Source organism: Myotis yumanensis, unplaced genomic scaffold, assembly GCF_028538775.1.
Source record: "Myotis yumanensis isolate MYYU_CA2020_CCGP unplaced genomic scaffold, mMyoYum1.0.hap1 SCAF_1, whole genome shotgun sequence".
NCBI lineage: Eukaryota > Metazoa > Chordata > Mammalia > Chiroptera > Vespertilionidae > Myotis > Myotis yumanensis.
This window is the reverse complement of record NW_027223752.1, coordinates 208,425,291-208,451,355: the sequence shown is the minus strand read 5'-3', so window position 1 is coordinate 208,451,355 and position 26,065 is coordinate 208,425,291. Positions and strand designations below refer to the sequence as shown.

Here is a 26,065-nt window from a genome sequence, read left to right as displayed (position 1 = left end):
GGTCAAAATAAGAATTTGGTTTTTGAGTCCCTGAATCCGATCACCAAGTCAGTAGAATGACCCCACTCCTTTGCCTCCAACAACTTTTTTTTAAAAATGGTATCTAGAAAAACATGGACGTGAGGTAGGTTGGAGAAAAGCAGTGAAGTTTCAAGATCCTGTAATATTTGCAACGTGTAGCTGTGATGAGAGTCACTCCTCAAATTCTAAGCTGTGCAGTTTACCAAGTCATGCTCTGTCATGAATGTATGAAATTTAGGGCTTTATGTAAAAATTATTTGGGCTGTTAAGAATTCAGTTCAGAAGAATGTTTTAAACCTATATAGTAACCTATGAGCATTACATGTACCACAATGCCATGCTAAGAACATTTGTTTAAATGGGCATTTGATGCTATACTTGCTGTGCTCATCTGTAAAGAGCACACAGATCTAGCAGGTCTCATTTCACTGGCTCCAGGGAACAAAAGTATTGCCTTTTCCCAATTATGTAGTGGAACTCATGAGCTGGAATCGCATATTTAGACCCAGTAGGTAACGTGTGTATAGTTTGTTATTCGCTTTCTGGCTCTGTCAAAAGGCCAAACACCTTCTTTTTAAAAATTTGAAGAGCCTGGTTGCCAGTTGTTCTTTGAAGAAATAACTTTTCATTTAAATAGTAATTCATGCAAAGGAGGGGGTTCACACATATGTCAGATTAATGAAAACCCATCTTATCACCATCTCTACAACTAGCTTTGCATTTTTTTTTAAGCTTCTGCATTGAGTCTGTAAGTTGCCTGAGAAAAAAAAGCACAAGGAGGATACTAAAATCTGAAAGTCATGATTATTTTCTTTATTTATTAAGTGCATATATTTGAACTCCTAAGGAAATCAGAACCCACTGATCCAGAATTACAGATAGATGAGAACACCTCAGAATAGGCATAACTCTCAGAATAAGTCATTCTCACATGGAACACTGGGTAGATATAAAAGCTGAATCACCAAGGTATTGAATGTTCAGATGTTTTTTTGCCTTTAGGCTCTCAAATCTTTGGTCCATATTTCTTTGTTCTCTCATTGTAGGTTATGACACCAGACAGTTCCACAAAGCTGTCCCTTTCACAGAGTTATTCTAGCCAGGGTGCTCAAAAATCTTAAGTCAACACGGAGAAAAATAAAGTTGTACTAAGTTCTAAATCAGTCCACTGCCCGTAGTTCAAGCTTCTGTCTCCTGACATCTCCCCTCGTCAGGAGCCTGACTCTCTCTGTCTCTAACTCTGGGGCCTGGCACCCAGGGCTGCTGCTGAGTAAGCTGAGGTTAGGACTCCACATATGTAAAGTTGGTCAAATTTAAAACAGTTGTGGTTTCCCCGTAATAACTTTTCCCTGAAATAATGTGGAGAGAGGCAGAAGCGTGGTACTGTGGGAGAAAACATGACCAGAGGACGTGTTGCCTGGGAATTTCTTTGTCAGGCAAATATGAGTCATGGGGTAGGTACAAGGCCAGTGCTGCCTCGGGTTGGTTGGAAATCTGAGTTTTAACCTTTGAAGGGTATTTAGTTGAAGGCCCGCAGGTTGGTGTGTGTTACAAGTATCACATAAATAAATCCCACTCTTGTGATTGCTTAACTGGGTTTCCCCAACATTCTATTTTTTCCATTTTTTTTCCAACTAGCTTTGCCCAGTTTTTTTTTTTAAAAATTTCTCCTCCCCTGCTTATAAAGCACATTGGCTTTGTTTAGTAAGCAGAAGAATCTTTTAGGAAGTCCCACTATTAGGCAAGATTTCATAAATTAACGTTCTCAGGGGAAAAAATGTTTTTCCTCTTCTGTTACTAATCTACAAAAGTAGCCTGCCATATGTAATCATATGTAGGATGCCAAATTTTTCCAAATGACACAAGTAGGGGAGTTTTTGTTTTGCTTATTGCGAAGTATAAGTTGGCCGACCTTCTCCAGAATGAATGCAAGTTGCACTGGTTGACCTGCAGAGGGCGCTAACAAGTGTAACACAAAAAGTCTAGTTTTTACAGAGGAAAAAAAAATAATGCTTAGAGTGCAGTTTCTTTATGAAGAAAAACAACAAGGACTCTTTCTTTTTCATTGGTTAATGCCTTCATAAACATTGTCTATTTTCTGTTGCATTTGTTCTCACAAACAGATAGGAATCCTCAACTTAATAATGGCCTGACTGTATTTGAGATCTGAGATAGGAATATATTCCAAGCTCTACAAGGTCAGGAACTGTGTCAGTCTTCTTCCTCACTGTACCACCCAACTCTTGGCACACAGGAGGTGCTCAGCCAATAACAACTGAACAAATTAAAGTGGACAAAAATAAAGATTGTAGCCCAGGCCAGCATGGTTCAGTTGGTTGAGCATCGTCATGTGCACCAAAAGGTTGCTGGTTTGATTCCCAGTCAGGGCACATGCCTACGTTGTGGGTTCGGTCCCCAGTTGGGGTACGTATGGGAGGCAACTGATGGATGTTTCTCTCTCTCTTTTCCTCTCCCCCTCCCTTCCACTCTCTCTAAAAACAATGAAAATATATTTTAAAAAATAGAGATTCTATCTTGGGAACAAAGATTTGGTGTTTGTTCTTTGGTAAATGGGTTGGCAAAAAATCCTTAGAGATAGAATGTGTAAATTATATTTTATATTTATTTACATTTTTATAATTTGACTCAATTTATTCATTCAACAAATATGTATTATTTACTATTGCCAGGCATTTCTCTAAGTGCTGAGATATGATACTCTAATATTCTCTACTGAATTGGCAGGTAATAACTAATTGACAGAAAAACAACATAAAGCAGATTAGAGGATATAGAATTGTGAATAGTAAGTGCTATTTTAAATGGGATTATCAGAGTGATGTTTGAGAAGAGACCTGAAGTGTGGGAGTGAGTTTTACAGGTACTTCGAAGAGTCTTTCAGCCAGAAGGACAGCAAGAACGTCAGCCCGGAAGTGAAGAAGTTCTTGAAATGTCTGAGAAGTAACAAAAAGGCCCTGTGACTGAGCTGGGTAAGCAAAGGGGAGAATACTAAAAATTCTTCCCTTTGTTTAGGAAGTGAAGTTGGAGACATAAGTAAAGGCCAGATTATGTATGGCTCTACAGGCCAGTGTTAGGTTTGGAGTTTTTAATATAAGTGTCTTGTGAAGCATCAGAGAGCTGAGCACAAGAGAGGGAGATGATGGTCTTGACTTTGTAAAGTGGTCGTTCTCACTGCTGTGTGAGGAGCAGAGGCAGAAGACTGAGTGTGGAAGCAAGAAGACCAGGTAAGAGGTTCTTGCAGTAGCCAAACCAAAGCTGATGGCCTGGCTGAAGGAAGGTGGTGACAAATGGATTGTGGGAGGGGGATATTAAAAGGAGTAAAGATTCTTTTTGGCCCAAGTAACTGGGTAAATGGTGGTGCCATTTTTAGAGACTGGGAAAGACTAAGGGAAGAGCAGGTATGACAAGGGGTGGAGTGGAAGGAAGCCAAGGGTTCAGTTTTGGACATTAAATTTGAAATGGCTTTTAGACATCCACATGGAGAAACCAAGCGGGCAGTTGAGTATGAGATGTGGGCTTTAGAGGAGTTGAGGCTGGGCCTGTGCACTTGGGAATAGCTGGCATAAACTCCGGCAGGGAAATGCCTCTTGTGACTCTGCTTTTATTTACTGCCTGCGTAACCTCACACCCTGTTGGGAAGATCCATGAGGCGGAGAATCACCTTGGAATTAGGACATCGCTGAGAGCCACAGTTCCGGAGCCAAGGCACAACGTGTCCTTCCTATTCTGGTGGGTGGAGCGAGCAGGGCAAGGCCCCTTGTCCCCTCTGCTCAAGTTGTCCACATTTAACATGACAGTCTCCTCCACCACTTGGTTCTCCTCAAAGAACAGGGATAACACACGCATGATACTGAAAAGTGTTGCCAACATCAGGAACTCCATGGCTGGAACCCGAAGGTGGGAAGATTTATTAGGACGTAGATAATCAAGTCCTTAGGGCAGGCTCTGCTATGTCACCCTCCATGGATCTAGGTATAAGATTCAGTCAACTACTGATGCGGACTCACTGTTGAAGTCACTTCAGTTGCTAAGTGGAAGCTGACATGATGGGCTGGGAATGGCAGATATTCATAAGACACCATGCTCCACTTCCCTACAGGTTTTAGCAACATGTTCTTTTGTGTTGTATCTCCTTAAAACGAGCCTCCCTGCCTCGCCCACCCAGAGAACTTCTGATTTCTCAAAGCCCGGGTTCAAGATCTTCCTCCTCTGAAGAATTCCTAGGCCCCTCTAAGCAAAAATCTCGCCTTTGCCTGTGCAGCACAGTGCTTAGTGTCTCCATTCCAGGACTGTCACACCACGTGGCAGTCATTAGGAAAAGCCCAGCTCCCCTATTGGACTGTGGGCTCCTTTGGGAAGACAGCCGGAGTGTCATCATCCCTCTGTTCTCTGCACCTCACCCAGGACTAGTCAAGCAGCAGAAACGTAATACATATTGAGTGAGTTAAGTGAATGAATGGGTTAGAATTAAACACACACACACACACACACACACACACACACACACACAAAATACCAAACCCCAGAACAAAGCCTGTTCTTCTAAGAAAAAGCTAGAAGCTCAGTGAACTTTGGAAAAACCAATGATGACTCAGCTCAAGTCAACAAGATGCATGCTGGGGGTTGATGACATCACACTGGTTGGAAAGTGAATTATTCTGAACCAATGTTGCGCTGTTGGGAACTCTTATTTGCCTGAATGATCAATAATTTCTCTCTCTCTTTTAGTGGGGGACTTCCTCCAAAGTTCATACTTGAGTTTCTGTGGGCTTTCCAGGGGAGCCTGGACATAGCCACAGAGACGAGGCTTAGCCTTAGCCAATCCTATACTGGCTCTGTCCACAGGATTGCTGGAGGGTGCACAGCCCCACTTCTATGGCAGTTAGTACAATGCGATGACTTGAATGTGTCCAGCATGCATCTGAATGACCCCTGGGTCTGCACCTAACATACTGGGTACAGGGATGATACAACCCTGCTGACCTCGAGTGATCTTAACCGGGTGAGCTTACAGCGCACAGCCCAACGTGTTTACAGATGGCTGGCCAAGCCTAAGGAATGTCCACGACCCCAAACCACATTATTTGCTTGAGTAATGTTCTTACCTGGCCCTTTGATCTTGACTCCTTGAATGGGAGGCACTGTATGTCACATTGGTAGTAACAGGACAGATGGTCAGGGTGATGGAGTTTTTGACCCTGATCTAGGAAAGACGTGTGACTCACCTGGATCAGATGAGCTGCGCTCTCTGGGCTGCCGTATCTGAGGTCATGTCCATTGATGGCTAACACACGGTCGTTCTCCTCCAGCTGACCGTGTCGGTCCGCCACACCGCCATCCAACACGTTGGAAATGAATACCCCGGGCTCATCCACCTTGCGCACCAGTTTTATCCCCAGCTGCTCCTCAGGACTGCTTTTGTTAAGAATCACATGGAAGCTGTCATCGCGGGGCCCACAACTGTCCAGCGCCTGCCCGTTGTTCCTGCTCCGGAACTTCTGCTCCCGCAGCACAGTGAGCCACAGCACCCGGCAGGGCTGCCGCAGCAGGCGCAGGGCGTAGTTGTGACGGACACTGCTGATGTCCATCCCGTTGACCTGGAGGAGGGGACTCAGCTGTCAGTTCCGCCTGCCATGCCCCTTCCCAAGAGGCCTAGGCCCACAGAATCACCAGGGCCGGGCCTCGGAGCCGCTCTGCTCTGTCCAAATATCCCCATCTTCCCACATTTCTCCACATGACTTGCCGTGAGGTCACCTGTACCACCGTCTCAGGTCTCAGTGGAGACCATCTTTCTGCTACCTCACCCTGACACAAGCCCCACATTTGTTTATGCAATCCAGACTCTCATTTTTTCATTTGGAGTTGGGGTGGAAAAGAAATAAAAAGTAGGAAAAGGCAAATGAGAATAAAAAACATTCCATTGAGCTCAATGATGATAGTAAACTGCTGTTCAATTCAAACTGAGGTGACATTTTCTTTTCCAAAGCCCCCAAATGAATTTTTCTCCCTGGGTCACCCATACTGAGTGTCAGTCCCCACTACTCTGTGTGTGTGTGTGTGTGTGTGTGTGTGTGTGAGAGAGAGAGAGAGAAAGAGAGAGAGAGAGAGAGAGAGAGAAGAGAGAGAGAGAGAGAGAGAGAGAGAGAGAGAGAAATGGAGAAGGGGAGAGAGTCAGGTCTGCAAGGTCTTTTGCCCATGTTCTCAACAAAAGAAAAAAAAATCTCTGCAGTTTCAAACAAACTGACGTGAATAGAAGTTTCTAGGCTCTTTTATTGAAAGGCTGGGTCACTTTATGATGCCACTTAAAGATCCTCAGGCTCAGCCCTCTCATTTGTGCCTCTTTAAAGATCTGCCCCCGGATGCCTGGTGGCGCTTTCTGGTTTCGATTACCCTGCTAAGCAGGCGCAGCCCCTAGTGGTGGGCGCTCCTCTGGAAGAAGAGATTCACACCGCGCTCTGTGCTTAAGGAGTGAGGCCCCACAGAAGAGAAACAATCTTCTTGAATTTCTACGGTTTGGTAAGAAACCTTGGGCTTGCAGCCAACTGCTAGAGGAGCTCGCAGTGAGATTGTAAAAGGCCTTCCTGCAGCGGACAGTCGCCAGTTCTCTGCAGCGTCTCCAGGGATGGAGGGAGGCTCCCCCTGCACAGGCAAGGCTCGCCACCTCTGTGCAAGCCCAGGTGAGCTTCAGGACCTGGCTCTGCTTGGCTGCCTTATCCTGTGTCTGGTTTCCCCCATCACGTCCAGGCCAAGAGAAGGTCAGGGTTGCCCGCTAAACAGTCCTGGCAGCTCCTCTGCCTGCAAGTGCCAGCTGAAGGCGGTGTAAGAATCAACATGTTTTATTATGCAACCCTCCCAGGCAGCACAGTTTCCACCAGAACTGGGAGGACGCCACGCGGAGCATCGCAGATTGCACGCGCTGACTGTCCCTTGGGGTTGATGGGCCCTGCCTTGTACTTCACCCTCGAAAGCCAATCGGAATTTCAGTATTTTTCTGTGATAAGTGCTTTCAATTTTCTCTTATTCTAAAGAGTAAGAACTCCTGGCCAAAGAAACTGCTCGTGAGGTGTCAGCAGCTGGCCCTTCAGCAACCTAGAAGGGGTGGGATGAAACTGTCATCTGAGTATCAGACAGGAAATATATGACCAGGGAGAAATCCCTTGTCCCTTTTGGCACATGCTTGACTTGTGTCTGATAAACAACTCTTCCGTTATCCTTTCTCTTCTTCTGAAAATTACTCCCTGATGTCCTTCCCCTCAAGCAAGCCTCACAGGACGGTAATGCCCAAAGCTTTCTGTCCCCCACCTGTCTCCCTGGAATGTCTGTGGGTTGGCAGGAATAATTTAGGGGTGACATTTTTTTTTTCATGGAGGGCCATTAAGCAGCAGGAAATTTACTTTAGAGTCGTGTGTGAATGCAATGATTAGATAAAATACAAAGTGTTCCATTAGTCTACTTTAAAAACAATTTCAGAAGACATATGCTCTAGTTTTGTATTATATTACATAAAGTATGAGGGAGGGGTATAAAGAAGGAGAGAGAGGAAGAGGAGAAGGAAGAGAGGGGAGGTAGAGGAAGGGAAGAGAGAGGATGGAAGAAGCTAGAGGGTAAAGAAAGAAGAAGGAGGGGAAGCCAGACAAAATGATAGAGATTGAAAGAAATATTTATATAAAGAGAGCCTAAAGAAGAGTGAAAGAATGAGAAAGACAGAGAGGAACAAAGACTATCTCAATTAAACTGTAAATCTCATATTAAGAACATATCAACATAGTAACTATGAAAAGTAATCGCTCCATATTTATTTTAGTATTTCATCCATGCATCCATCCATCCACCCACCCAGTTAGTTGCTCTGAGGTGATTTTTATTAAGCCCCTTTTCATGGCCTCACAGCCATGGTCTCTACCTTTAGGATGATGTCTCCTGGCAGTAGCCGGCCGTCTCTGGCAATCACCCCATCACGATAGATGTGTTGGATAATGATATGGACCAGTGGGGTTTCACTGCCTCCCACAAGCCTAATGGAGAGGCTCTCATTGGGATCCACTCTATTAATCTTGATGCTGGTAATTTCACCGTCTGGAATCAGGTGATACAACCTTGGAAAGACTAAAATGGACAAAGACAGTATTTACTTTAAGACGCCCACCCAATGGACATTTCCAACCACTCTTCTTCTTGCCAAACTTCGGTTTCAGCCAAACTAAACTATGCATACATGTTTTCCATTTTCCTTCCTGCGTGCCAGCATAAGTTTCTTTGCCTGGAATGTTTTTTATTCTAGGCCTGAACCCAAGACTTCCTTCAAGGCCTGCATAAAATGATCCTTTCCAATTAAACTCTGCCCTGATCCCCCATCCCCTGTTCTCTCTAAACATCCCATTTCCGATAAAACTCTCTTCATTTCTCATAGCATTCAACCTTCTGTTATTTTTCATGCCCATTTCTTTAAAAAAATGTTTTATTGATTTTTTTTTTTTTTTTAGAGAGACAGGAAAGGAGAGGGAGAGAGAGAGAAATGATGAGAGAGAAACATTGATTGGCTGCCTTCTGCATGCCCCCTACTGGGGATTGAGCCCACAATCTGGGCATGTGCTCTGACAGGGAATTGAACCTGTGGCCTCTTGGTTCATGGGTTGATGCTCAACCACTGAGCAACACTGGCCTGGCTCATGCCAATTTCTTATATCTCCCATTGAATTCTAAGATACTTGAGGACAAATTTCTGGCTCATTTGAAGTTCTGTGCACAGATCTCTGCACATGGAGACTGCAGCCAATGTTTGGGTGAACAGGAATGAATGAATGAATGAATGAATGACCCGCTCTTATGGAATGGACTGCAGTTTCCTCACTCACTTATCAAGGAACAAAACAGAATAAATCTGCTCTTCTGCTCTCTCAGATAATTTTGAAGATTTCTTCCTGAAAGTCTCCACTTTTCAGGCTTAGGGACTCACCGGTCCTCTCTACCAGACATGTTTGTCAATAAAGGAAGTCCAACAGCCTGATTCATGATCAAGAAAAGAGCCGCAGCCTCAGCTGGTGGCTTTAAGAGGTTTGGCCACCGATCTGCCACCATCACTAATTCAGAGCTAGGAGACTCGGGGATCATCATGGGTGGTGTTTGCCAACTTGATTTTTTAACTGAGGACTCTTCTTTCCCGTGAAATACATCACGCGCCCACCCCCACCCCACTGTGCCCACACGCAGATCTGCTCTAGTCCGTGTGCAGCTAGAGAGCAAGTCAAGCCTTTATTTTTCAAGTGAGGACATTTGAGCTCAGAGGGGGGAAGTGACGTGACTGCTTGGAGGTCATGTCACTTAGTTAGGTGGCCCTCAGAGCCAGGTCAGAACCCAGGGCTCCTGATGACCACCCTTCCCATCACCTGCCTCAGGTGTCCCTGGAGCCAGGGGTTCACAGCCAGGTGACAGTCCCACAGGGGCTTTCCCTGTAGGTCTGTAAGCCAGCAGCACCCCCAGCACTGCTGTCCACCTGGGTTTGGAGAGAAGTGAACAGAGGCGATGCCCTAAGTGCAGGCCAGGCTACACCGAGTGGGAGGAGGAGGAGGAAACACGCCTCCCAAGTTGCTGGAGGCTGAGTTTGGATGAGGAGGGCGGAGAAGCTTCTGTCTCCTGTAGCTGCTGACAGCTGCCTCTGCCCCCAATTCGCCCTTAATTAAGTTATCTGGGAAGATCAAGACCCAACGCCTGGTTCCGCATAGTACACTCTTTGTGACTATTATCAAAACCACGACCCTAGTCCATTTTCCCTAATGAACTCAGTTCACTAATGAGCCCTCAACTCTCTAGGAACAATACAGAAAGCATTCAACTTATTTCTAAGTATTGTAGAACATGAGAAACAAAGCAATTTAGCGGCCAGAGAGAGCCAGAGACATTGTAAATGCGGGTCCTTCACCTCCACTGGGATTTAATTTCAAGTGAGTGATTGGCTTTGCTATGAGGCTGTGGGCAGCTGTCTTAATCTGCCAGTTCGTGGTGCTAACAGCACGAGGGTGACCGAGTTCAATTAATGTTTAAGCTACTCCAGTTACATTAAGTAGATATACCGCAAGCATTTGTTGGAACAGGTTTGGTGACAAGGGAATGGAAATTTAAAAAAAATTATTTCGAGCAAAGAAAGATTTAGAACGAGTCAAAGCTGCCAATTTTTCCCCTCTCCTCCCCCTCTCTCCCAGCAGATTTACAAAAACCATACATCCAAACCTAATTGATTTGATAATCCGAGAGGACACACCCAATAACACTTGTAAATGATGCTAATTAGGGCCACCCCAGTGAGACCCCAGTGCCCTTGAAGAGTTAAAGTAAGTTTTAAACTGCCAAACTCGTGCTGGTCTGGGACAAAACAAACTTGTTCAAGATTCTGTCTTCCCTCATGGACTAAGGGATATAACATTATTTGCTAGAGTTTAATATAGGCTGAGCATTGAGCTAAGTGATTGGCATGCACAGTTTTTTGTTCTGTATGTTTTTTGTCCTAACAATCTTATGAAGTAGATAATTATTATCCCTGTTTTTTTAGATGGTGAAACACCGAAGCTTAGAGAAGTTCAGTAACCTGGCCAGGGTCATGCAGCCAATACGTAGTAGAGACAGTCTCTTTACGGATATAAAGGTATGGCTAACCCACCACGGGAGTTCACCAGTATCACTAGCAGCCCCACTGGGTCCTCAGACCTCACCCTATTCCAGGGCAAGAGCTTCTCAGAGCGTCTCAGGAAATCTATTCTCTCCCACTCTAGGCCCCCTGCACACAGAACACGGCTGCCACCCTCATCTTTTGGAAACATGGCTCCAATCCTCAACAATTCCACCCAAGTTTTCAGGTGGATACAAGTCCAGACTTTTAATGGCATCCAGCACCCTCTCTGATCTGACCTAATGAGTCTCCCACTACTTTTCAACACAGTCAAGATCTCAGTGTCCACCCAGATCCGAAACCATTCCTTAAACATGGACAACCCTGCCCTGCTCGGAACTGACCCTGCTCTCCCTGTGGGTGCCATTGTCATTCATGTGCACCTCTCTCTATGGCATTCTGTTTTCTTTTAGTTTTGAACGAACCTCTTGAAGCCAGGAATTGGATTTTATATGCTTCATAAAAAATTACAGAGCCTCGGCTAGTGCCTTATACATAGAAACCTCTTATTAAAAATGTTTCTGCAATAAACATGCAAATAAATCTTGTTCATGCAGGAGAAAACTTAATATAGAGTGTCATTAGGGAGCCTTTACTAAGAAAGGAAGACTGGCATAAAGGAAGTTCTAATCATGTCACGTATTCATTGCACACACGTTCAGCAAACACCATTATGCACTAGATCCTGTGTTTGGCTTTGAGAGTACAAAAGCTCAGAAGAACTCTTACCCTTATAGGTACAGTTATAATGAATGGTGGTCATTGCGATAATAGAGATCCAGGTGCTTTAAGAATACAAAAGAGGGGGGTGGCTGAGGGAATCAGGGAGGGCTTCAAGGAGGAGGCAAAGCCTAGGCTGGAAGGAGGCATTAGAATGCCAGATGAAGGTGAGTGGAAGTGCAGGCTGGACAACAGCATGGAGGTGAGCAAAAGAGTATTTACAGGACTGGGATAGTAAGTTCAGGATAGTTAATGCAAGCAGTGTGTGTGTGAGCATGTGCGTACAGGGTGAGAAGTGATAAGTGAGCAAGAAGGGGTGTCATAACACTGCTTAGAAATTCTCTAAAGGCAGTGGTTTGGGTTCTACCAACCAACCCCCCAGAGAGAAGGGTACTTAACCAGTAGTTAAGAGAGTGGGTTCTGGAGCCGGAGACCTGGTTTAAAATCCTAAGTGTGCCATTTTCTAGCTGGGTGACTTTGGGCTAGTAACGTAATGTCTCTAGGCCTGTTTCCTCATCTGTAATATGAGTATGATAATCCCTTAGTGTTGTGATATCGAAATGACTTAGAATACTACCTAGCACACAGAAAAAGCTCATTTTTAAGCTGTTATTATTACTACCCTAAGGTTCTAATATAAAATGAAAAGGAGGAAATGGGACAGACAGTATTTCTTCAGCTCCATTTATATTTGAGAAAACACGTAGGATCTAAGACCCAATAACAACTTTGCATGGATTCTAGAGCCACATTACCGGCGTTCAACATTTGGTAAGGTACTTTGGGCAAACTAAGGAACCTCCCTACACCTCAGTTCCCTCGTCTGTCAAACAGCTACTTTCTAGGGTTGTTGTGTGGATTACATGAGCGAATGCATGGAAAACACTCAGAACCATATCATCATACCTAGTTGAGATAAGGACCACCAGTAGCTACACAGCCTTTACCAGGCACTGTTCTCACTGCTTTTCACTTACCAACTCTGCTTATTCTTGGTATGTGTTAAGCTAGTACCTGAAGGTAAGGGTTCTCACCGCTTTTCCCTCAGCCTATGGAAAAAGAGAACAACAATTTCCGCTTGCAGTTACTTATGTGAGAACCAGGCTAAGCGAGGTAAGAAATATTTTATACCCTTGGGAAGAGAGTTGCCACAGAAAGCGAGTGGCGGTCAGGTTGTCATCAGGCAGACATGATTCTGGAAGGCCAGCCCATTCCCAGCCTGCGGGGAGTTCATTTACCTTCAGGGGGAGTGGTGCTTTCAGAGTTTTCTCCGCCCTCCTCGGCTTGATTGGCCTCTGCACTTCCACTCTTTGTCATTCGCAGAACACTCAAAGCTCGGTTTATTTTTTTAAACGATCTGCTTCTAATAGAGGATCGCTCGAAGGGCCGTGCTGAGGAAAGGAGAGAAGGAACAGTGGCCACACGGTCACAGAAACCCTCCCTTATGCGCGTCCGGTAAGACGTGTGCAGGAAAACACACATGGTGATCGCTGCTGGGTGGCAGGGCTATAGAATTCACTTAGGAATGTTTTCTAAATTTTTCTACAAGGAAATTGCACGGCTTGTTTAAAATCTGCTTTTCTTTTTTCCTGGACCGGACTGAACAGACCAGCACCTTTCTTGAGCAGCATGGATGGGAAGGAACGGACAGGCGGGAGTGATGAATCAGTAGGCCTGGCTTCAACCCCTTCCACCAACTCAGATTACACACATTTTTAATGATCTGAGGGACTCATGGTTCTATTTCACTTTGGAGAATTGGACATTGCATCGCTGCCAAAACTACCAGAATGACTTCTCTTAAAAAAAAAAAAAAAAGAAACATTTCGAGAACTTTCCACAGTGACTACTCCACGGAGGGCCACGCCAAGGGAAGGAGCTCATTCCCGGACAACCACCCCTTTGACTCACCCCTCGTTCGGTTGCTCCGGCCAAAGTCCGATGGGCTGTCTGCTGGCTGCCCATCCTCTGCCGCGGACACGTAGGCAGGGTTGTCCAGGCCAGGCTCGTCTGTCATTAAGGCGATGGTGGCAGCTGCAGAAACCTCTGGGAAGAGTGTCGTGGGCGCGAGGCTCGCACAGCCGTCCACACAGCCATCCTGGGAGCGCCTCTTCCTGTCCTTGGTCAGGCCATAGTGGGAGGCGCCTTTACAGCTGCAGGAAAACCAGGAGAAATGGCTCAGCTTTGCTCCTTACCCACCAGCCTCTACTGGAGAGGAGCACGCTTGCTACTTTCCGAGCTTGATTTGCTCACCCCTAGATCTACCTCCCTTTTCACACATCCGTACTCAGCAGACCCTTGCCAACAAAATGAACTGATAATTTGAGATACATTTTGAAAGATGCTCATCACATTCTCTTACTTAAAGCAATTTCTATACTGGCCTCTGGAATACACATGTATGAAAGTTGTCAAGGAGCCTTCGAGACTAGGGCTTGAGGCTGGTGATCTTCAGCTATCTGGATGGTAATTCCTTCTTGCTGGTGTTTATTTTGACCACCAAAGTGCTTAGTCACATTCTCAGTCCTGTCTGTTGGGTTTAGCTCCCAGAGCTCTGAACGTAAATACCAAGTTCCTCCCAGATTCCATATTTAACTGTCCATGGAAACAGAGTCGCCACCACCACCAGGCCACAGGAATTCACTCCGCATTGCTATTCTTGAGAGGCGGGCTTGCTAGCTTTCCTTCTCTACATCTGGGCTGGTCTCAGTGAGGCTCTCACGCACTGAGAAATTTTATTCATTGTCATGTCTTCTAACACTGGGAGAGTAAAACAACATCCATAATCTTTAAAAAAAAAAAAGGACATAAAATGTAATGGTCTATACCCATTTATTATCCATGTTAAAGAGCAGGCCCACGGGCTAGGGGACCAGGGTTTGAGTTGATCTAGGTCCATATTTTGCTATGAATGTACTTCTCTGTGCCACTAGGCAAGTCGTTTCAGCTCTCAGGTGGGGTTTTGGTCAGAAAATGGTGATGATTGAACTATCTCATTGCACGGTGGTGAGGAAGTAGCCACAGATAGCCACACCAGCTTCTACAGTTGTTGTGAGGGCAGAAATTATATTGGTGAGCCCTTTTAAGAAGTGGCCATTTGCATATAATGGACGTGCTAATTAGTATTTTTTTTTAAAAATCAACTCATTACACAAAACCTTATATGGTTGAGCCATTTTAAATATATTTCTTTATTGATTTCAGAGAGGAAGGGAGAAGGAGGGAAAGATAGAAATATCAATGATGAGAGAGAATCATTGATTGGCTGCCTCCTGCACATCCCCTACTGGGGAACGAACCCACAACCCAGGCATGTGCCCTTGATGGGAATCGAACCTGGGACCCTTCAGTCTGCAGGCTGACGCTTTATTCACTGAGCCAAGCCGGCTAGGGCTGTTAAGCCATTTTACACACTTAATCTTAGCCCAAAGAACAAGAAGCGATGAGCCATTTTAAATAACCCAGTGGAGAGCCTACTTGGAGCGATGCTTCATGTGAGATGCTTGGAAGTAAGCAGAACCAAATGGCAGTCTACAGTCAACATGCAGACAGGATTTATAGGGCCCATAGAACCACATAGCCGGTGAAGAGAAGGGCCTATTGTCCCGGTCAGAATTCTTGCTTTAAAGTCTACCAAGCTGTGTGATCTGGGGCAATTTTGTTAACCTCGTTAAACTTTCTAATCTGCACATGCACCTTGGGTTGCTGTGAGGTCTGGCTGACATTAAGTCTTGTCAAGAGTTTAGTACCTGCCGAACCGGTTTGGCTCAGTGGATAGAGCGTTGGCCTGCGGACTCAAGGGTCCCAGGTTCGATTCCGGTCAAGGGCATGTACCTTGGTTGCAGGCACATCCCCAGTAGGGGGTGTGCAGGAGGCAGCTGATCAATGTTTCTCTCTCATTGATGTTTCTAACTCTCTGCCCTTCCTTCTTCTCTGTAAAAAATCAATAAAATATATTAAAAAAAAAAAAAAAGAGTTTAGTACCTGACCAGACAGATAGATGGTTTTCAATAGATTGTAGCTGCTTGCACGATTTATCCATTCTAAGATGCTCATTATTTTCACACTTTCACATCTCTGAGGATGCATGGGGGCTGATGGCTCATACAGCTTCTGTTGCAAGCCGAAGCCATGATGCAGATGCCACTGCCCCAGCATGGCAGACACGGCACAGCTGTCCCTCTTGTCACCCCTACTGAGTCACATCCACTCTCGGTACTACAACATTGAGTTTAATTGTCATTAAATGTCTTAGAAGAAGTTACATTATGATTCAGGATTGAAATGAAAAGCTACAGTATATTTAGAAAGTCTCAAAAACAGCAGTGGCATGTACATTTGGTATTGGTAAAGCAAATATCCTTGTTAGAAGGAGGACAGAAATTCCACATTTTCTTGCCAGGAGACAAGCAAATGCTTTATTTGCTTAGAAAGATACCCCCCAAGGAGATGAAAAGCGGTGTTACATTTTGTTACTGAGATCATGCAAAAGGATTGGCCCATTTTATGCCAAACAACACAACCAGAGGGCAGGAGAAGTCACCAATTCATCTCCATGGATTTCAAAGCCCCAAATGTCTGATGTGACCAATCCACACATCACAGGGATATCTTTGGAGGTGTTTTGAGATAATTCAACCAGTGGCAGATTTTTACATTTTCTTTTCTTGTTGCTACATGAAATATAATGTTTCTTATAATCAGTGGCATCTTAGATTGGATGAATGTGGTTTTGCTATTGCTAGAAAGGGACTTTGATTATATAACCCTGCACCCTTATCTTATCGAAGAAGAAACAGGCCTCCAGCTTCTAATGTTAGTCTTTCCCCCACTGAAAGCGTTCAGGCTCCCTGTTTGAATTGATGAGGTTTTACTGTTCTGATGAGCTACTCTGGCTTGGAATTGTTCTGCTTAAAAATAGCAAAGCGGCTGATATGGGAAACTAAAAAATTGGAAGAAACACTGTGTGATGGAAAAAATAAAAGCCAGCATGCATTTGAGCAACTCCAAAGTCATAAATATGCGAGTGGAACACTTCCATGCAAGCCAGCAGTGTTAGCAATGCATGGGAAGGAAGTTCCTAGACTATTTAGTTGGACTGTGAAGAGTCTCTTTTCTTGGGCAGCAATGCTCTTGCCCTTAGCCATGTGCCCTGCCAGAGCAGGAAATGAATTTTCCTATTGGACAAACGGCTGGCAAAGGGACAAGCCACGGTTTTTTGGGGGGTTAGGGGGAGGGAGGGCATAGCACATCCCGGTGGAAAAATGGTGGCATCCTATTCTGCTGCCTCATTTGTGAGGAGGTTAAAGGTTTTAAAAGTATTCCAAGGCCATAGCATTAAGAAGCCATTGCTGTTTCACACCCTTGGACTTCAAAGACACATTTGAGTCTAGGCATGTAAGCCTTCCCCATGGCCTCATATCACGGCTATCCTTATGATGGCTGGAGAGGGTACAGAATCTAGACTTAATGTACTGTTCTTGCTCATAAGCCTTTGTGAAAAGGTTCTGCTAAAGCAACTCATACTTGTGTAGTGTTGCCTACTCCAATTTGTTGGCTTAGCTTGAATCTGAGGCACAGAGTGATCTATGAAGGTAGCAGCTTGTACTTAGTAATTATCTCTTTTGTGTTGACTAACACTGGGGCCGCCTGATTTACAAGCACAAAAGAGGGGAGGACAGAGGAAGAGCTGATTAGCAGTGGCCAGCACAGGAACATACGGTGAACCTTGGGCTGTGTTCAAAGCAAGCAGGATTTATTCTCCCTTCAAGTTATCCTGAGCACTAAGTACTCTCAGGTGGTGATGGGCGATGGCCATGAACTTGAAGGATGAACATACGGAACATGGAAAACCATTTTTCAAACAAACCATGCACTTCTGATATGCTCTCTGTTGAGCACAGCTACTCTGAAAGTCATTTATTTATTTTTTGCTGTTGTTAATAATGGAGTTGGGATCTTGAGCTCCTATATCAAAGTGAGCTAGATGCAAGTTAGTCTTAACATAAGAATGCTGACACGGGTGTACTGTGGAATATTGTCCTTTTAGCAAGGGTGGGGAGCAAGAAGAGAAAATGAACCCCCTTCTTGTAAAAATTCCTGAGCCCATGGTTTCGCTATTAACAGCAGTTGACGTGAAGCAGGATGGACCCACGCATAATTCACAGAGGCTCTGATGGGGTGTCCTCCGCTGAGCGCAGCACACCAGGCAACACAAGCTGGCTTTCAGGGGAGGGCTAGCTTCTGAGAGTGAGCTATCCACTATGATGGAAGAATAAAAGCTGTCCACAAGAAAGAGAGTCTCAATACCCTCATCACAACAGTCTGGGTAACTCTACAACCTCCCTTTGATCTAACTTTCCTTACATTCTTTCTCTCTTGGTTCACTTCTGAATTAGGTAAACATTGGGGCTGCTCCTCATGTTGAGTTCATTAATTGCCTGGTCTGGTCGTACTTGAAGCAAGGCTTGCAAACTCATATGCTAGTCAGGTGAGGAAATGAGGGAGGTCGGTCTGGGAGGGGAGGACCATGGTGAGCAGTGTTTCAAAAGTGCAGCAGCCTATACAGCCTGCAGTCTTTGCTGAGCATTGCCTCAAGAAGACCAGCTCAAGAGTAATTACGCAAAAAAGGACATCTAAATTAGAAAACAAGAAGTAAAACTGTCATGATTTGTAGGTGACATGATATTATATATAGAAAACCCTAAAGACTCCACCAAAAAACTGGTAGAACTAACAAATTCAGTAAAGTTGGAGGATACCAAATCAATATACAAAAATATGTTGCATTTCTATACACTAATAATTATCTGTCAGAAAAAGAGTATAGAAAAGGGAACCCTTGTACACTATTGGTAGGAAAGTAAAATGGTGAAGCCATTATGGAAAACAATATGGAAGTTCCTCAAAATATTAAAAATAGAACTACCATAGGATCGATCCTGCAATCCACTTTTGGGTATTTATCCAAGGACATAGGAAACACTAATTTGAAAGATATCTACACTCCCATTATAGCACTTCTATAGTAGCTAAAATATGGAAGCAACCTAAGTGTCTATCAATAGATGAATGGATAAAGGAAAGGTGATACACACACACACACATACACACACACAAACACACACACTAGAGGCCTGGTGCACGGATTCGTGCATGGGTGGGGTCCCTCTGGGTGGCCTGCAGGAATTGGGCCGAAACCCGCAGTCCCATGCCACTTGCAGCTCCTACCTGCTGCTCCCGCTCATCCTGGCCCCACTGTGCCTGCTGCGGGCTCGCACTCAATCAGTCCTAATCGGGAGAGGCTTATGCTGCCACAGCACGGCTCACCAGCCATGAGCCCTGGGTCTGGTGCCCTCCCAAGGGGAGTGGCCTGCGGGATCAGGCTGAAACTAGTTCTCTGACATTCCCTGAGGGGTCCTGGATTGTAAAAGGGCACAGGCCAGGCTGAGGGACCCCACCAGTGCACGATCAGGCCAGGGAGGGACCAGGGGAGGGCTCTAGGGCATGTCCAGCCCATCTTGCTCAGTCCCGATCAGCCAGACCCCAGCAGTATGCTAACCTGCAGGTCAGAGCATCTGCCCCCTGGTGGTCAGTGCACATCATAGCGAGCAGTTGAGCAGCCTTGGCATATCATTAGCATATTATGCTTTGATTGGTTGTTTGGTTGTTCTGCCATTCGGCCTATTTGCATATTACCCTTTTATTATATAGGATAAATCACACACACAATGGAATATTATTCAATCATAAAAATGTAATGAAATTTTGCCATTTGTGACAATATGGATGGACCTTGAGGTCATCATGCTCAGTGAAATAAGCCAGACAGAGAAAGGCAAAGACCATATAACCTCATATGTAAAATCTTAAAAAATAAACAAATAAAAACCAAGCTCATAGAAACAGAACACACTGGCGGTTACCAGTGGTGGGGGAGGGGTATTGGTGAAATGGGTGAAGGGGTCAAATGGCACAAACTTCCATTTATAAAATAAATAAGTCATGGACATGTAATGTACAAAATGGTGACTACAGTTGATAGTACCGTATAATACTGTATTGCATTTTTGAAAGTTGCTGAGAGAGTGAATCTTAAAAGTTCTCATTGCAAAATTTTATAATTATGTATGACAATGTTGTTAACTAGACTTATTGTGATCATTATATATATACTAGAGGCCCGGTGCACAAAAATTTGTGCACTCGGGGGGCGGAGGGAGGGAGGTCCCCCAGCCCGGCCTGTGCCCTCTCGCAGTCTGGGACCCCTCGGGAGATAACGACCTGCTGGTTTAAGCCTGCTCCCGGGTGGCAGAAGGCAGGCCCAATCCCTAAGTGCAGCCCCTGGTCAGGCTCAGACCAGGGCCGATTGGGGAGTTGAGGCGCCGCCCCCTGTCATGCACAGAGCAAGACGGATCAGGGGGTTGGGGCGCTGCACCCTGTCACACTCAGGGCAGGGCCAATGGGGAGGTTATGGCTCTACCCTATCACACATAGAGCAAGGCCTATGGAGGGGGGTTGGGGCGCCATCCTCTATCACCCACAGAGCAGGGCCAATCAGGGGGATGGGGCGCCATCGCTGTCACGCTCGGGGCAGGGCCGATGGAGAGGTTATGGCTCTACCATGTCACACACAGAGCAGGGCCCGTGGGGGCGGGGGGGGGGGAGGGGTTGGGGTGGCGCACCCTGTCAAACACAGAGCAGGGCCGATCAGGGGATTGGGGAGCTCCCCCTATCAGGCACAGAGCAGGGCCCGTGGGGGGGGGGGGCGGTTGGGGTGCCGCACCGTCAAACACAGAGCCCCAGGGCAATCAGGGGATTGGGGCGCTCCCCCCTATCAGGCACAGAACAGGGCTGATCAGGGGGTTGGGGCGTCTTTCCCTGTCACAAACAGAGCAGGGCGGATAGGGAGGTTGTGGCCCCGCCCCCTGTCACACACAGAGCCGCAGGGTGATCAGGGGGTTTGGGCGCTGCCCCCTGTCACGCTGATCCCGGTGCCGGGAGGCATATTACCCTTTTACTATATAGAATAGAGGCCTGGTGCACGGGTAGGGGCTGGCTGGTTTGCCCTGAAGGGTGTCCTGGGTCAGGGTGGGGGTCCCCACTGGGGTGCCTGGCCAGTCTGGGTGAGGGGCTGAGGGCTGTTTTCCAGGTGGCGAGTGACTGGAGCTCCCAACTGCTCCTTGTTTTCTTTTTTTTTATTTTTTATTCTGGGCCAGCTTTAGCTCTGAGGCCTCGCTGCTGAAAACATTGATACAAAGTTTCGGTCCGGCTGGGTTTCAGTCCGGCTGGTTTCTGGGGTTTTGTTTACCTTCTTATTTGCAACATAGTACATAGTTGCTTAGAGTTGCAGCTGAGAGGCCGGCAAGTGAGGCGGGGAACGTTGGAGTCCGCAGCAAGCAAGCCTCATGCTCGCTTCAGTGCCTGGCTGCTGGCCGCCATCTTGGCTGACAGTTAATTTGCATATACTCACTGATTAGCCAATGAAAAGGGTAGCGGTCGTACGCTAATTACCATGTTTCTCTTTTATTAGTGTAGATATATGTATATATATATATATATACACACACACACATAAGGAATCATTATGTTGTACACCTGAAACTAATATGCTATATGTCAATATACTTCCATTTAAAAAAGATTGTGATACACCACATGAACAAAATGAAAGATAAAAATCACATGATCACATCAATAAATGCAGAAAAAGCATTTGATAAAATCCAACAGCCATTTATGATTAAAAAATCTCAGCAAAGTGGGAATAGAGGGAACATACCTCAATGTAATAAAGGCCATATATGCAAACCTACAGCCAACATCATACTCAATGAGCATAAACTACAGCGTTTCCCTTAAGATTGGGAATAAGACAGGGATGTCTGCTTCTACCACTCAACATAGTTCTGAAGTCCTAGCCAAAACAGTGAAACAAGAGAAGAAATAAGACATCCAAATTGAAAATGAAGAAGTAAAACTGTCATTATTTGCAGATAATATGAAAACCCTGACTAGACTGATAAATGCATTCAGCAAAGTAGCTGTATATAAAGTAAATATCCAGAAACCAGTGCATTTCTATACACCAATAATTGATTATCAGAAAAGGAAACTAAGAAAACAACCGCATTTACAATTGCATCAAAAATAAAATACCTAGATATAAACTTAACCAAAGATATAAAAGACCTGTACTCAGAAAATTATAAAGACACTGAAGAAAGAAATTGGAGAAGATAAAATAAATATAAGCATATCCTGTGTTCATGGGTAGGAAGAATTAACATTATTAAAATGTCTATACTACCCAAAGCAATCTATAGATTCAACGCAATTCCTATCAAGAGACCAATGGCATAATTCACAGAACTAAAACAAATATCCCCAAAATTTGTGTGGAACCACAAAAGACCCTGAATAGCCACAGCAATCTTGAGAAAGAAGAACAAAGTTGGAGGAATCACACTATGTTGCCGGAAGCCGGTCCATCCTTGCTGCTAACCTTTTTTCAAGTTCTAACTAACTTTTTTGGCAACCTTTTAAGATCTAATGTACCTTCTTCAAGAAAAGCAAAGGTTATGTTCTATAATGACATGCAAAAACTGCAAAAGATTACCTTCTAAAATTTTAACACTTTAAACATGCAAATCAGAAGCATATAATACAGTTTCTTAGTTTTTAAAAGCCAAATATACCTTTTTTAAAGCCGAATCTACTTTTTTTTTTTTTTTTTTTTTTTTTTTTTTTTTTTTAAATATATTTTATTAATTTTTTACAGAGAGGAAAGGAGAGAGATAGAGAGTTAGAAACATCGATGAGAGAGAAACATCGACCAGCTGCCTCCTGCACATTCCCCACTGGGGATGTGCCCGCAACCCAGGTACATGCCCTTGACCGGAATCGAACCTGGGACCTTTCAGTCCTCAGGCCGACGCTCTATCCACTGAGCCAAACCGGTTTCGGCCGAATCTACTTTTTTAAAGCCGAATCCTGCCCTATTTGTTAGCCTGGTTAAGAAAACGTTCCCAGCCTACTTACAGACCCGGGCTTCTGTAGTTGATCCTGGGCATTGCGTGCGGTAGAATCCCCCTCACCTTTTTTCGGTGAGTTTTCCACACCTTTTCGGTGAAAACTTCCTTTTCTCGCTCCAGCAAGGCCTGCACTTCCAGATTACCCATCTGGCGCCAGATGCTGAGGCCCAACCCCAGCGGGTCCAGGGGTCCCCAAAGGTGTGGACGAAGTCGGCAAAGAAGGAATGACACGGAGACAGCCTTCAGTTGATCAGCAGCCTAGTCAGGACCTCTAGCCAGGATCTCCAGCCAAAGTTCTGGTCGGGATCTGATCAGGATCTGATGTTTATTGTCTTGTTACATCTGTATTTATACCAGTTGATTTTAACCCTGTCAATTTCTATTGCAAAGGTTAGGGCATTTCTTATCTCCATTCCAGGGAGTAACGATTATGTAGCTTAAGTGTGATTGTTTGTAGTTAAAGTGATTAATTACCCGCCTGGCACTTAGTTAAGGGGTTGTATCCCCTCCCTAACCTCAAGGAAAAATCGCCACCTGGGGAAACAACCTTTCTCAGAGAGGTGACCTTGGTTAAAACACATGGCGCTAAGGGGAGCAAACATATTAAGAACAGTATGCTATAAATGCCAGGTCCCTTGAAACATATGCTGTGCAGATGTTTCTTTCCTGCAGCGACTGTGTCAAGCAGCAAGGATGGACCGGCTTCCGGCACTATGTGATATCAAACTACATTACAAGGCCATAGTAATCAAATAGCATCGTATTGGCATAAAAACAGACATATAGATGAATGGAATGGAATAGAGAGCCCAGAAATAAACCCATTCCTTTATGGTCAATTAATATTTGACAAAGAATGCAAGAACATACAATCAGGTAAAGACAGTCTATTCAGTAAATGGTGTTGGGAAAATTGGACAGATACATACAAAAAAAAAGAAAAAGAAAAAGAAAAGTAGACCATCTTCTTACACCATACACCAAAATAAACTCAAAGTGGATTAAAGACTTAAATGTTAGACTGGAAACCATAAAAATACTTAGAAGAAAACATAGGCAATAAAATCTCAGACATTTCTTGTAGCAATATGTTTTCTGATATATCTCCTTGGGCAAGGGTTCAAAAGAAAAAAATAAACAAATGGGACTACAGTGGGGCCTTGACTTACGAGTGCCCCGACTAACGAGTTTTTTGAGATACGAGCCGTCTCTCGGCTGATTTTTTGCTTTGAGTTGCAAGCTCAAAAAAATTCAGGTTATGAGCCAGCTTCAGATACCCCATCGCTAGTTGGCGCAGCGAACGTCACAGTGATTTGACATACGAGTAATTTGAGTTAAGAGCTCTGCCATGGAACGAATTAAACTCGTAAGTCAAGGCCCCACTGTACATCAATCTAAAAAGTTTTTGCATAGCAAAGGAAACCATCAACAAAATGAAAAGACAAACCACTGAATGGGAGACCATATTTGCCAATGATACATCTGATAATGGGTTATATCTAAAATTTATAAAAAACTTATACACTCAACACCAAGAAAACAACCAGTTTAAAAATAGGCAAAGGATCTGAATGGACACTTCTCCAAAGGAGACATTCAGATGGCTAACAGACATATGAAAAGATGCTTAATGTCACTAATCATCAGAGAGATGAAAATTAAAACCACAATGAGATAGCATCTCACACCTGTCAGAATGGCTATCATCAATAAATTAATTAATGATTGGTGAGATGTGAAGAAAAGGTAACCCTAGTACGCTGCAGATTGGTACAGCCACTGTGGAAAGCAGTATGGTGTTACCTCGAAAAATTGAAAAATGGAACTGCCTCATGACCCAGCAATTCTACTTTTGGGGATATATCCAAAGAAACCCAAAACACTAATTTGAAAGAATACATGCACCCTTATGTTCATTGTAGTGTTATTTATGATAGCCAAGATTTGGAAGCAGCCCAAGTGCCCATCAATAGAGGAGTGAATAAAAAAGCTGTAGTATATTTACACACTGGAATACTACTTTACCGTAAAAAAGAAGGAAATGTTACCCTTTGTGACAGCATGGATGGGCCTGGAGAGCATTATTCTAAGTGAAATAAGCCACTCAGAGAAAGACAAGTACTGTACGATTTCACTTATATGTGGAATCTAATTAATAAAATAAAAACTAACAACTAGAATGGAAACAGACTTACAGAGAACAGACTGACAACTGCCAGAAGGGATGGGGGTTGAGGGGCTGGGTGAAAAAGGTAAAGGATTTATGCCAAAAAAACCCTAAAAAATTAAAAAATCTTTAAAAAGATCAGCCCAGTGTTGCTGAAGCAAGCAATTTGGAAGCTGAAATCCAGTTTTTAACATGAAATCTCTTGATTTTAAAAGTTGGCAACAAGTTCAAAATTTTTAAGAACATCATGTTGGCCAAACAAAACACATCTGTAGGCCAGATCTATCTCAAGGGATGACAAATTGCAACTTCTGGGAATAAAGTAAAACTGCCAATGTGGGTGAGTCAGGCTGATTTCTCTCTTTTCAGTCCTCCAGGAAGCAACACTAGCATTGTCTCGCTCTTCCCCCCACCCGCACCCTCCCTCCCCACTTGTGTGTGCGTGCATGCATAGGGGAAATGGCCCGAAAGGGGGTTCTCTTTCATTATTTGTCCCAGCCCCACTTCTGATCCAAGTCAGAGAATAGGATTGAATTCTCAACTGTTTCTCTTTCACTCCTGGGAGAGCTAATCGCTTGCCCAAAGCTATTATATAATGGGAGAGGGAGCCATCCAACCCTAATGGGGGTATTCGCTGTCAGGCAGAGAACCAAGATTAGAGGATCTGGAGGAAGCAAGTTTCCCTGCTGAACAGAACGAGTGACTCCGATTTTGCTCAAAGTGGGTACCCAGGGGCCAGGCTGAGAGATGGATGCAGGAGAAGAGATGGTCACTGTGAGAGAGCAACAGGCTCTCCTTTGTGTTCTTGAGCAAGGCAGCTGGGAGACAGGACCCTGGAAGCCTCAGGAACTATTGTGCTCCAACTCACAGAAAGTCTTTGTCACCATGCTAGCGACCCCAGAGGCTCAGGTGGGCCTTAGTCATGCATGCTCAGCTCCCAACTCCAGCTCCAGGGCCACCACCCTACCCTCCTGACACCACGCCTCCATGGCTTTGCAATATGTCCTACCTAGCCTATCTCCCTGCTCCAGTCTTCCTCCCCATTCCCCATCCCAACCCATCCTGACCACTCCAACACCTTCTTTTTACTGATGTTTCAGTACTTTCTTGAACTGTGTAGATCATGACCTTACTACAGGCGTGCAATACATGTCTACATTACTATAGTCTGGCAATCCAGAGGGGTTGGGAAGAAGACAGCTAATGTCTATTGATCTACTATGTGCTATGTGGCATGCTGTACTTATGTGGTCTTTTTTTTACCCTTCTAACCAACCTGTGCTATTAGTTAAACCCCCTCCACTTCACAGATGAGGATATGAAAGCTAGAAGGGAAGAAAGCCTGGTCCAGGTTCCCAGAGGGGAGCTGGGGTTGGAATCCAAGCTGGGGGTTTCCATGCTTTCTCCCCGCCATGGCCTGGCCTCTGGCCTGGAGCCTCC

General features: G+C 44.7%; 1 protein-coding gene across 2 annotated transcripts in view; it reads right to left on the bottom strand.

Annotated features, from left to right (window-relative positions):
* The window catches only part of LNX1 (ligand of numb-protein X 1), a 113,987-nt gene that overhangs the window by 20,588 nt on the left and 67,334 nt on the right, over positions 1-26,065 (bottom strand). For both annotated transcript variants that reach the window (XM_070396578.1, XM_070396586.1), the window contains 4 exons: positions 13,337-13,578; positions 12,664-12,816; positions 7,946-8,148; positions 5,268-5,639 (listed from right to left, as the gene is read on the bottom strand). In XM_070396578.1, coding sequence (XP_070252679.1) covers positions 5,268-5,639; positions 7,946-8,148; positions 12,664-12,816; positions 13,337-13,578 — 970 coding nt within the window. The remainder of the gene's footprint in view (positions 1-5,267; positions 5,640-7,945; positions 8,149-12,663; positions 12,817-13,336; positions 13,579-26,065) is intronic.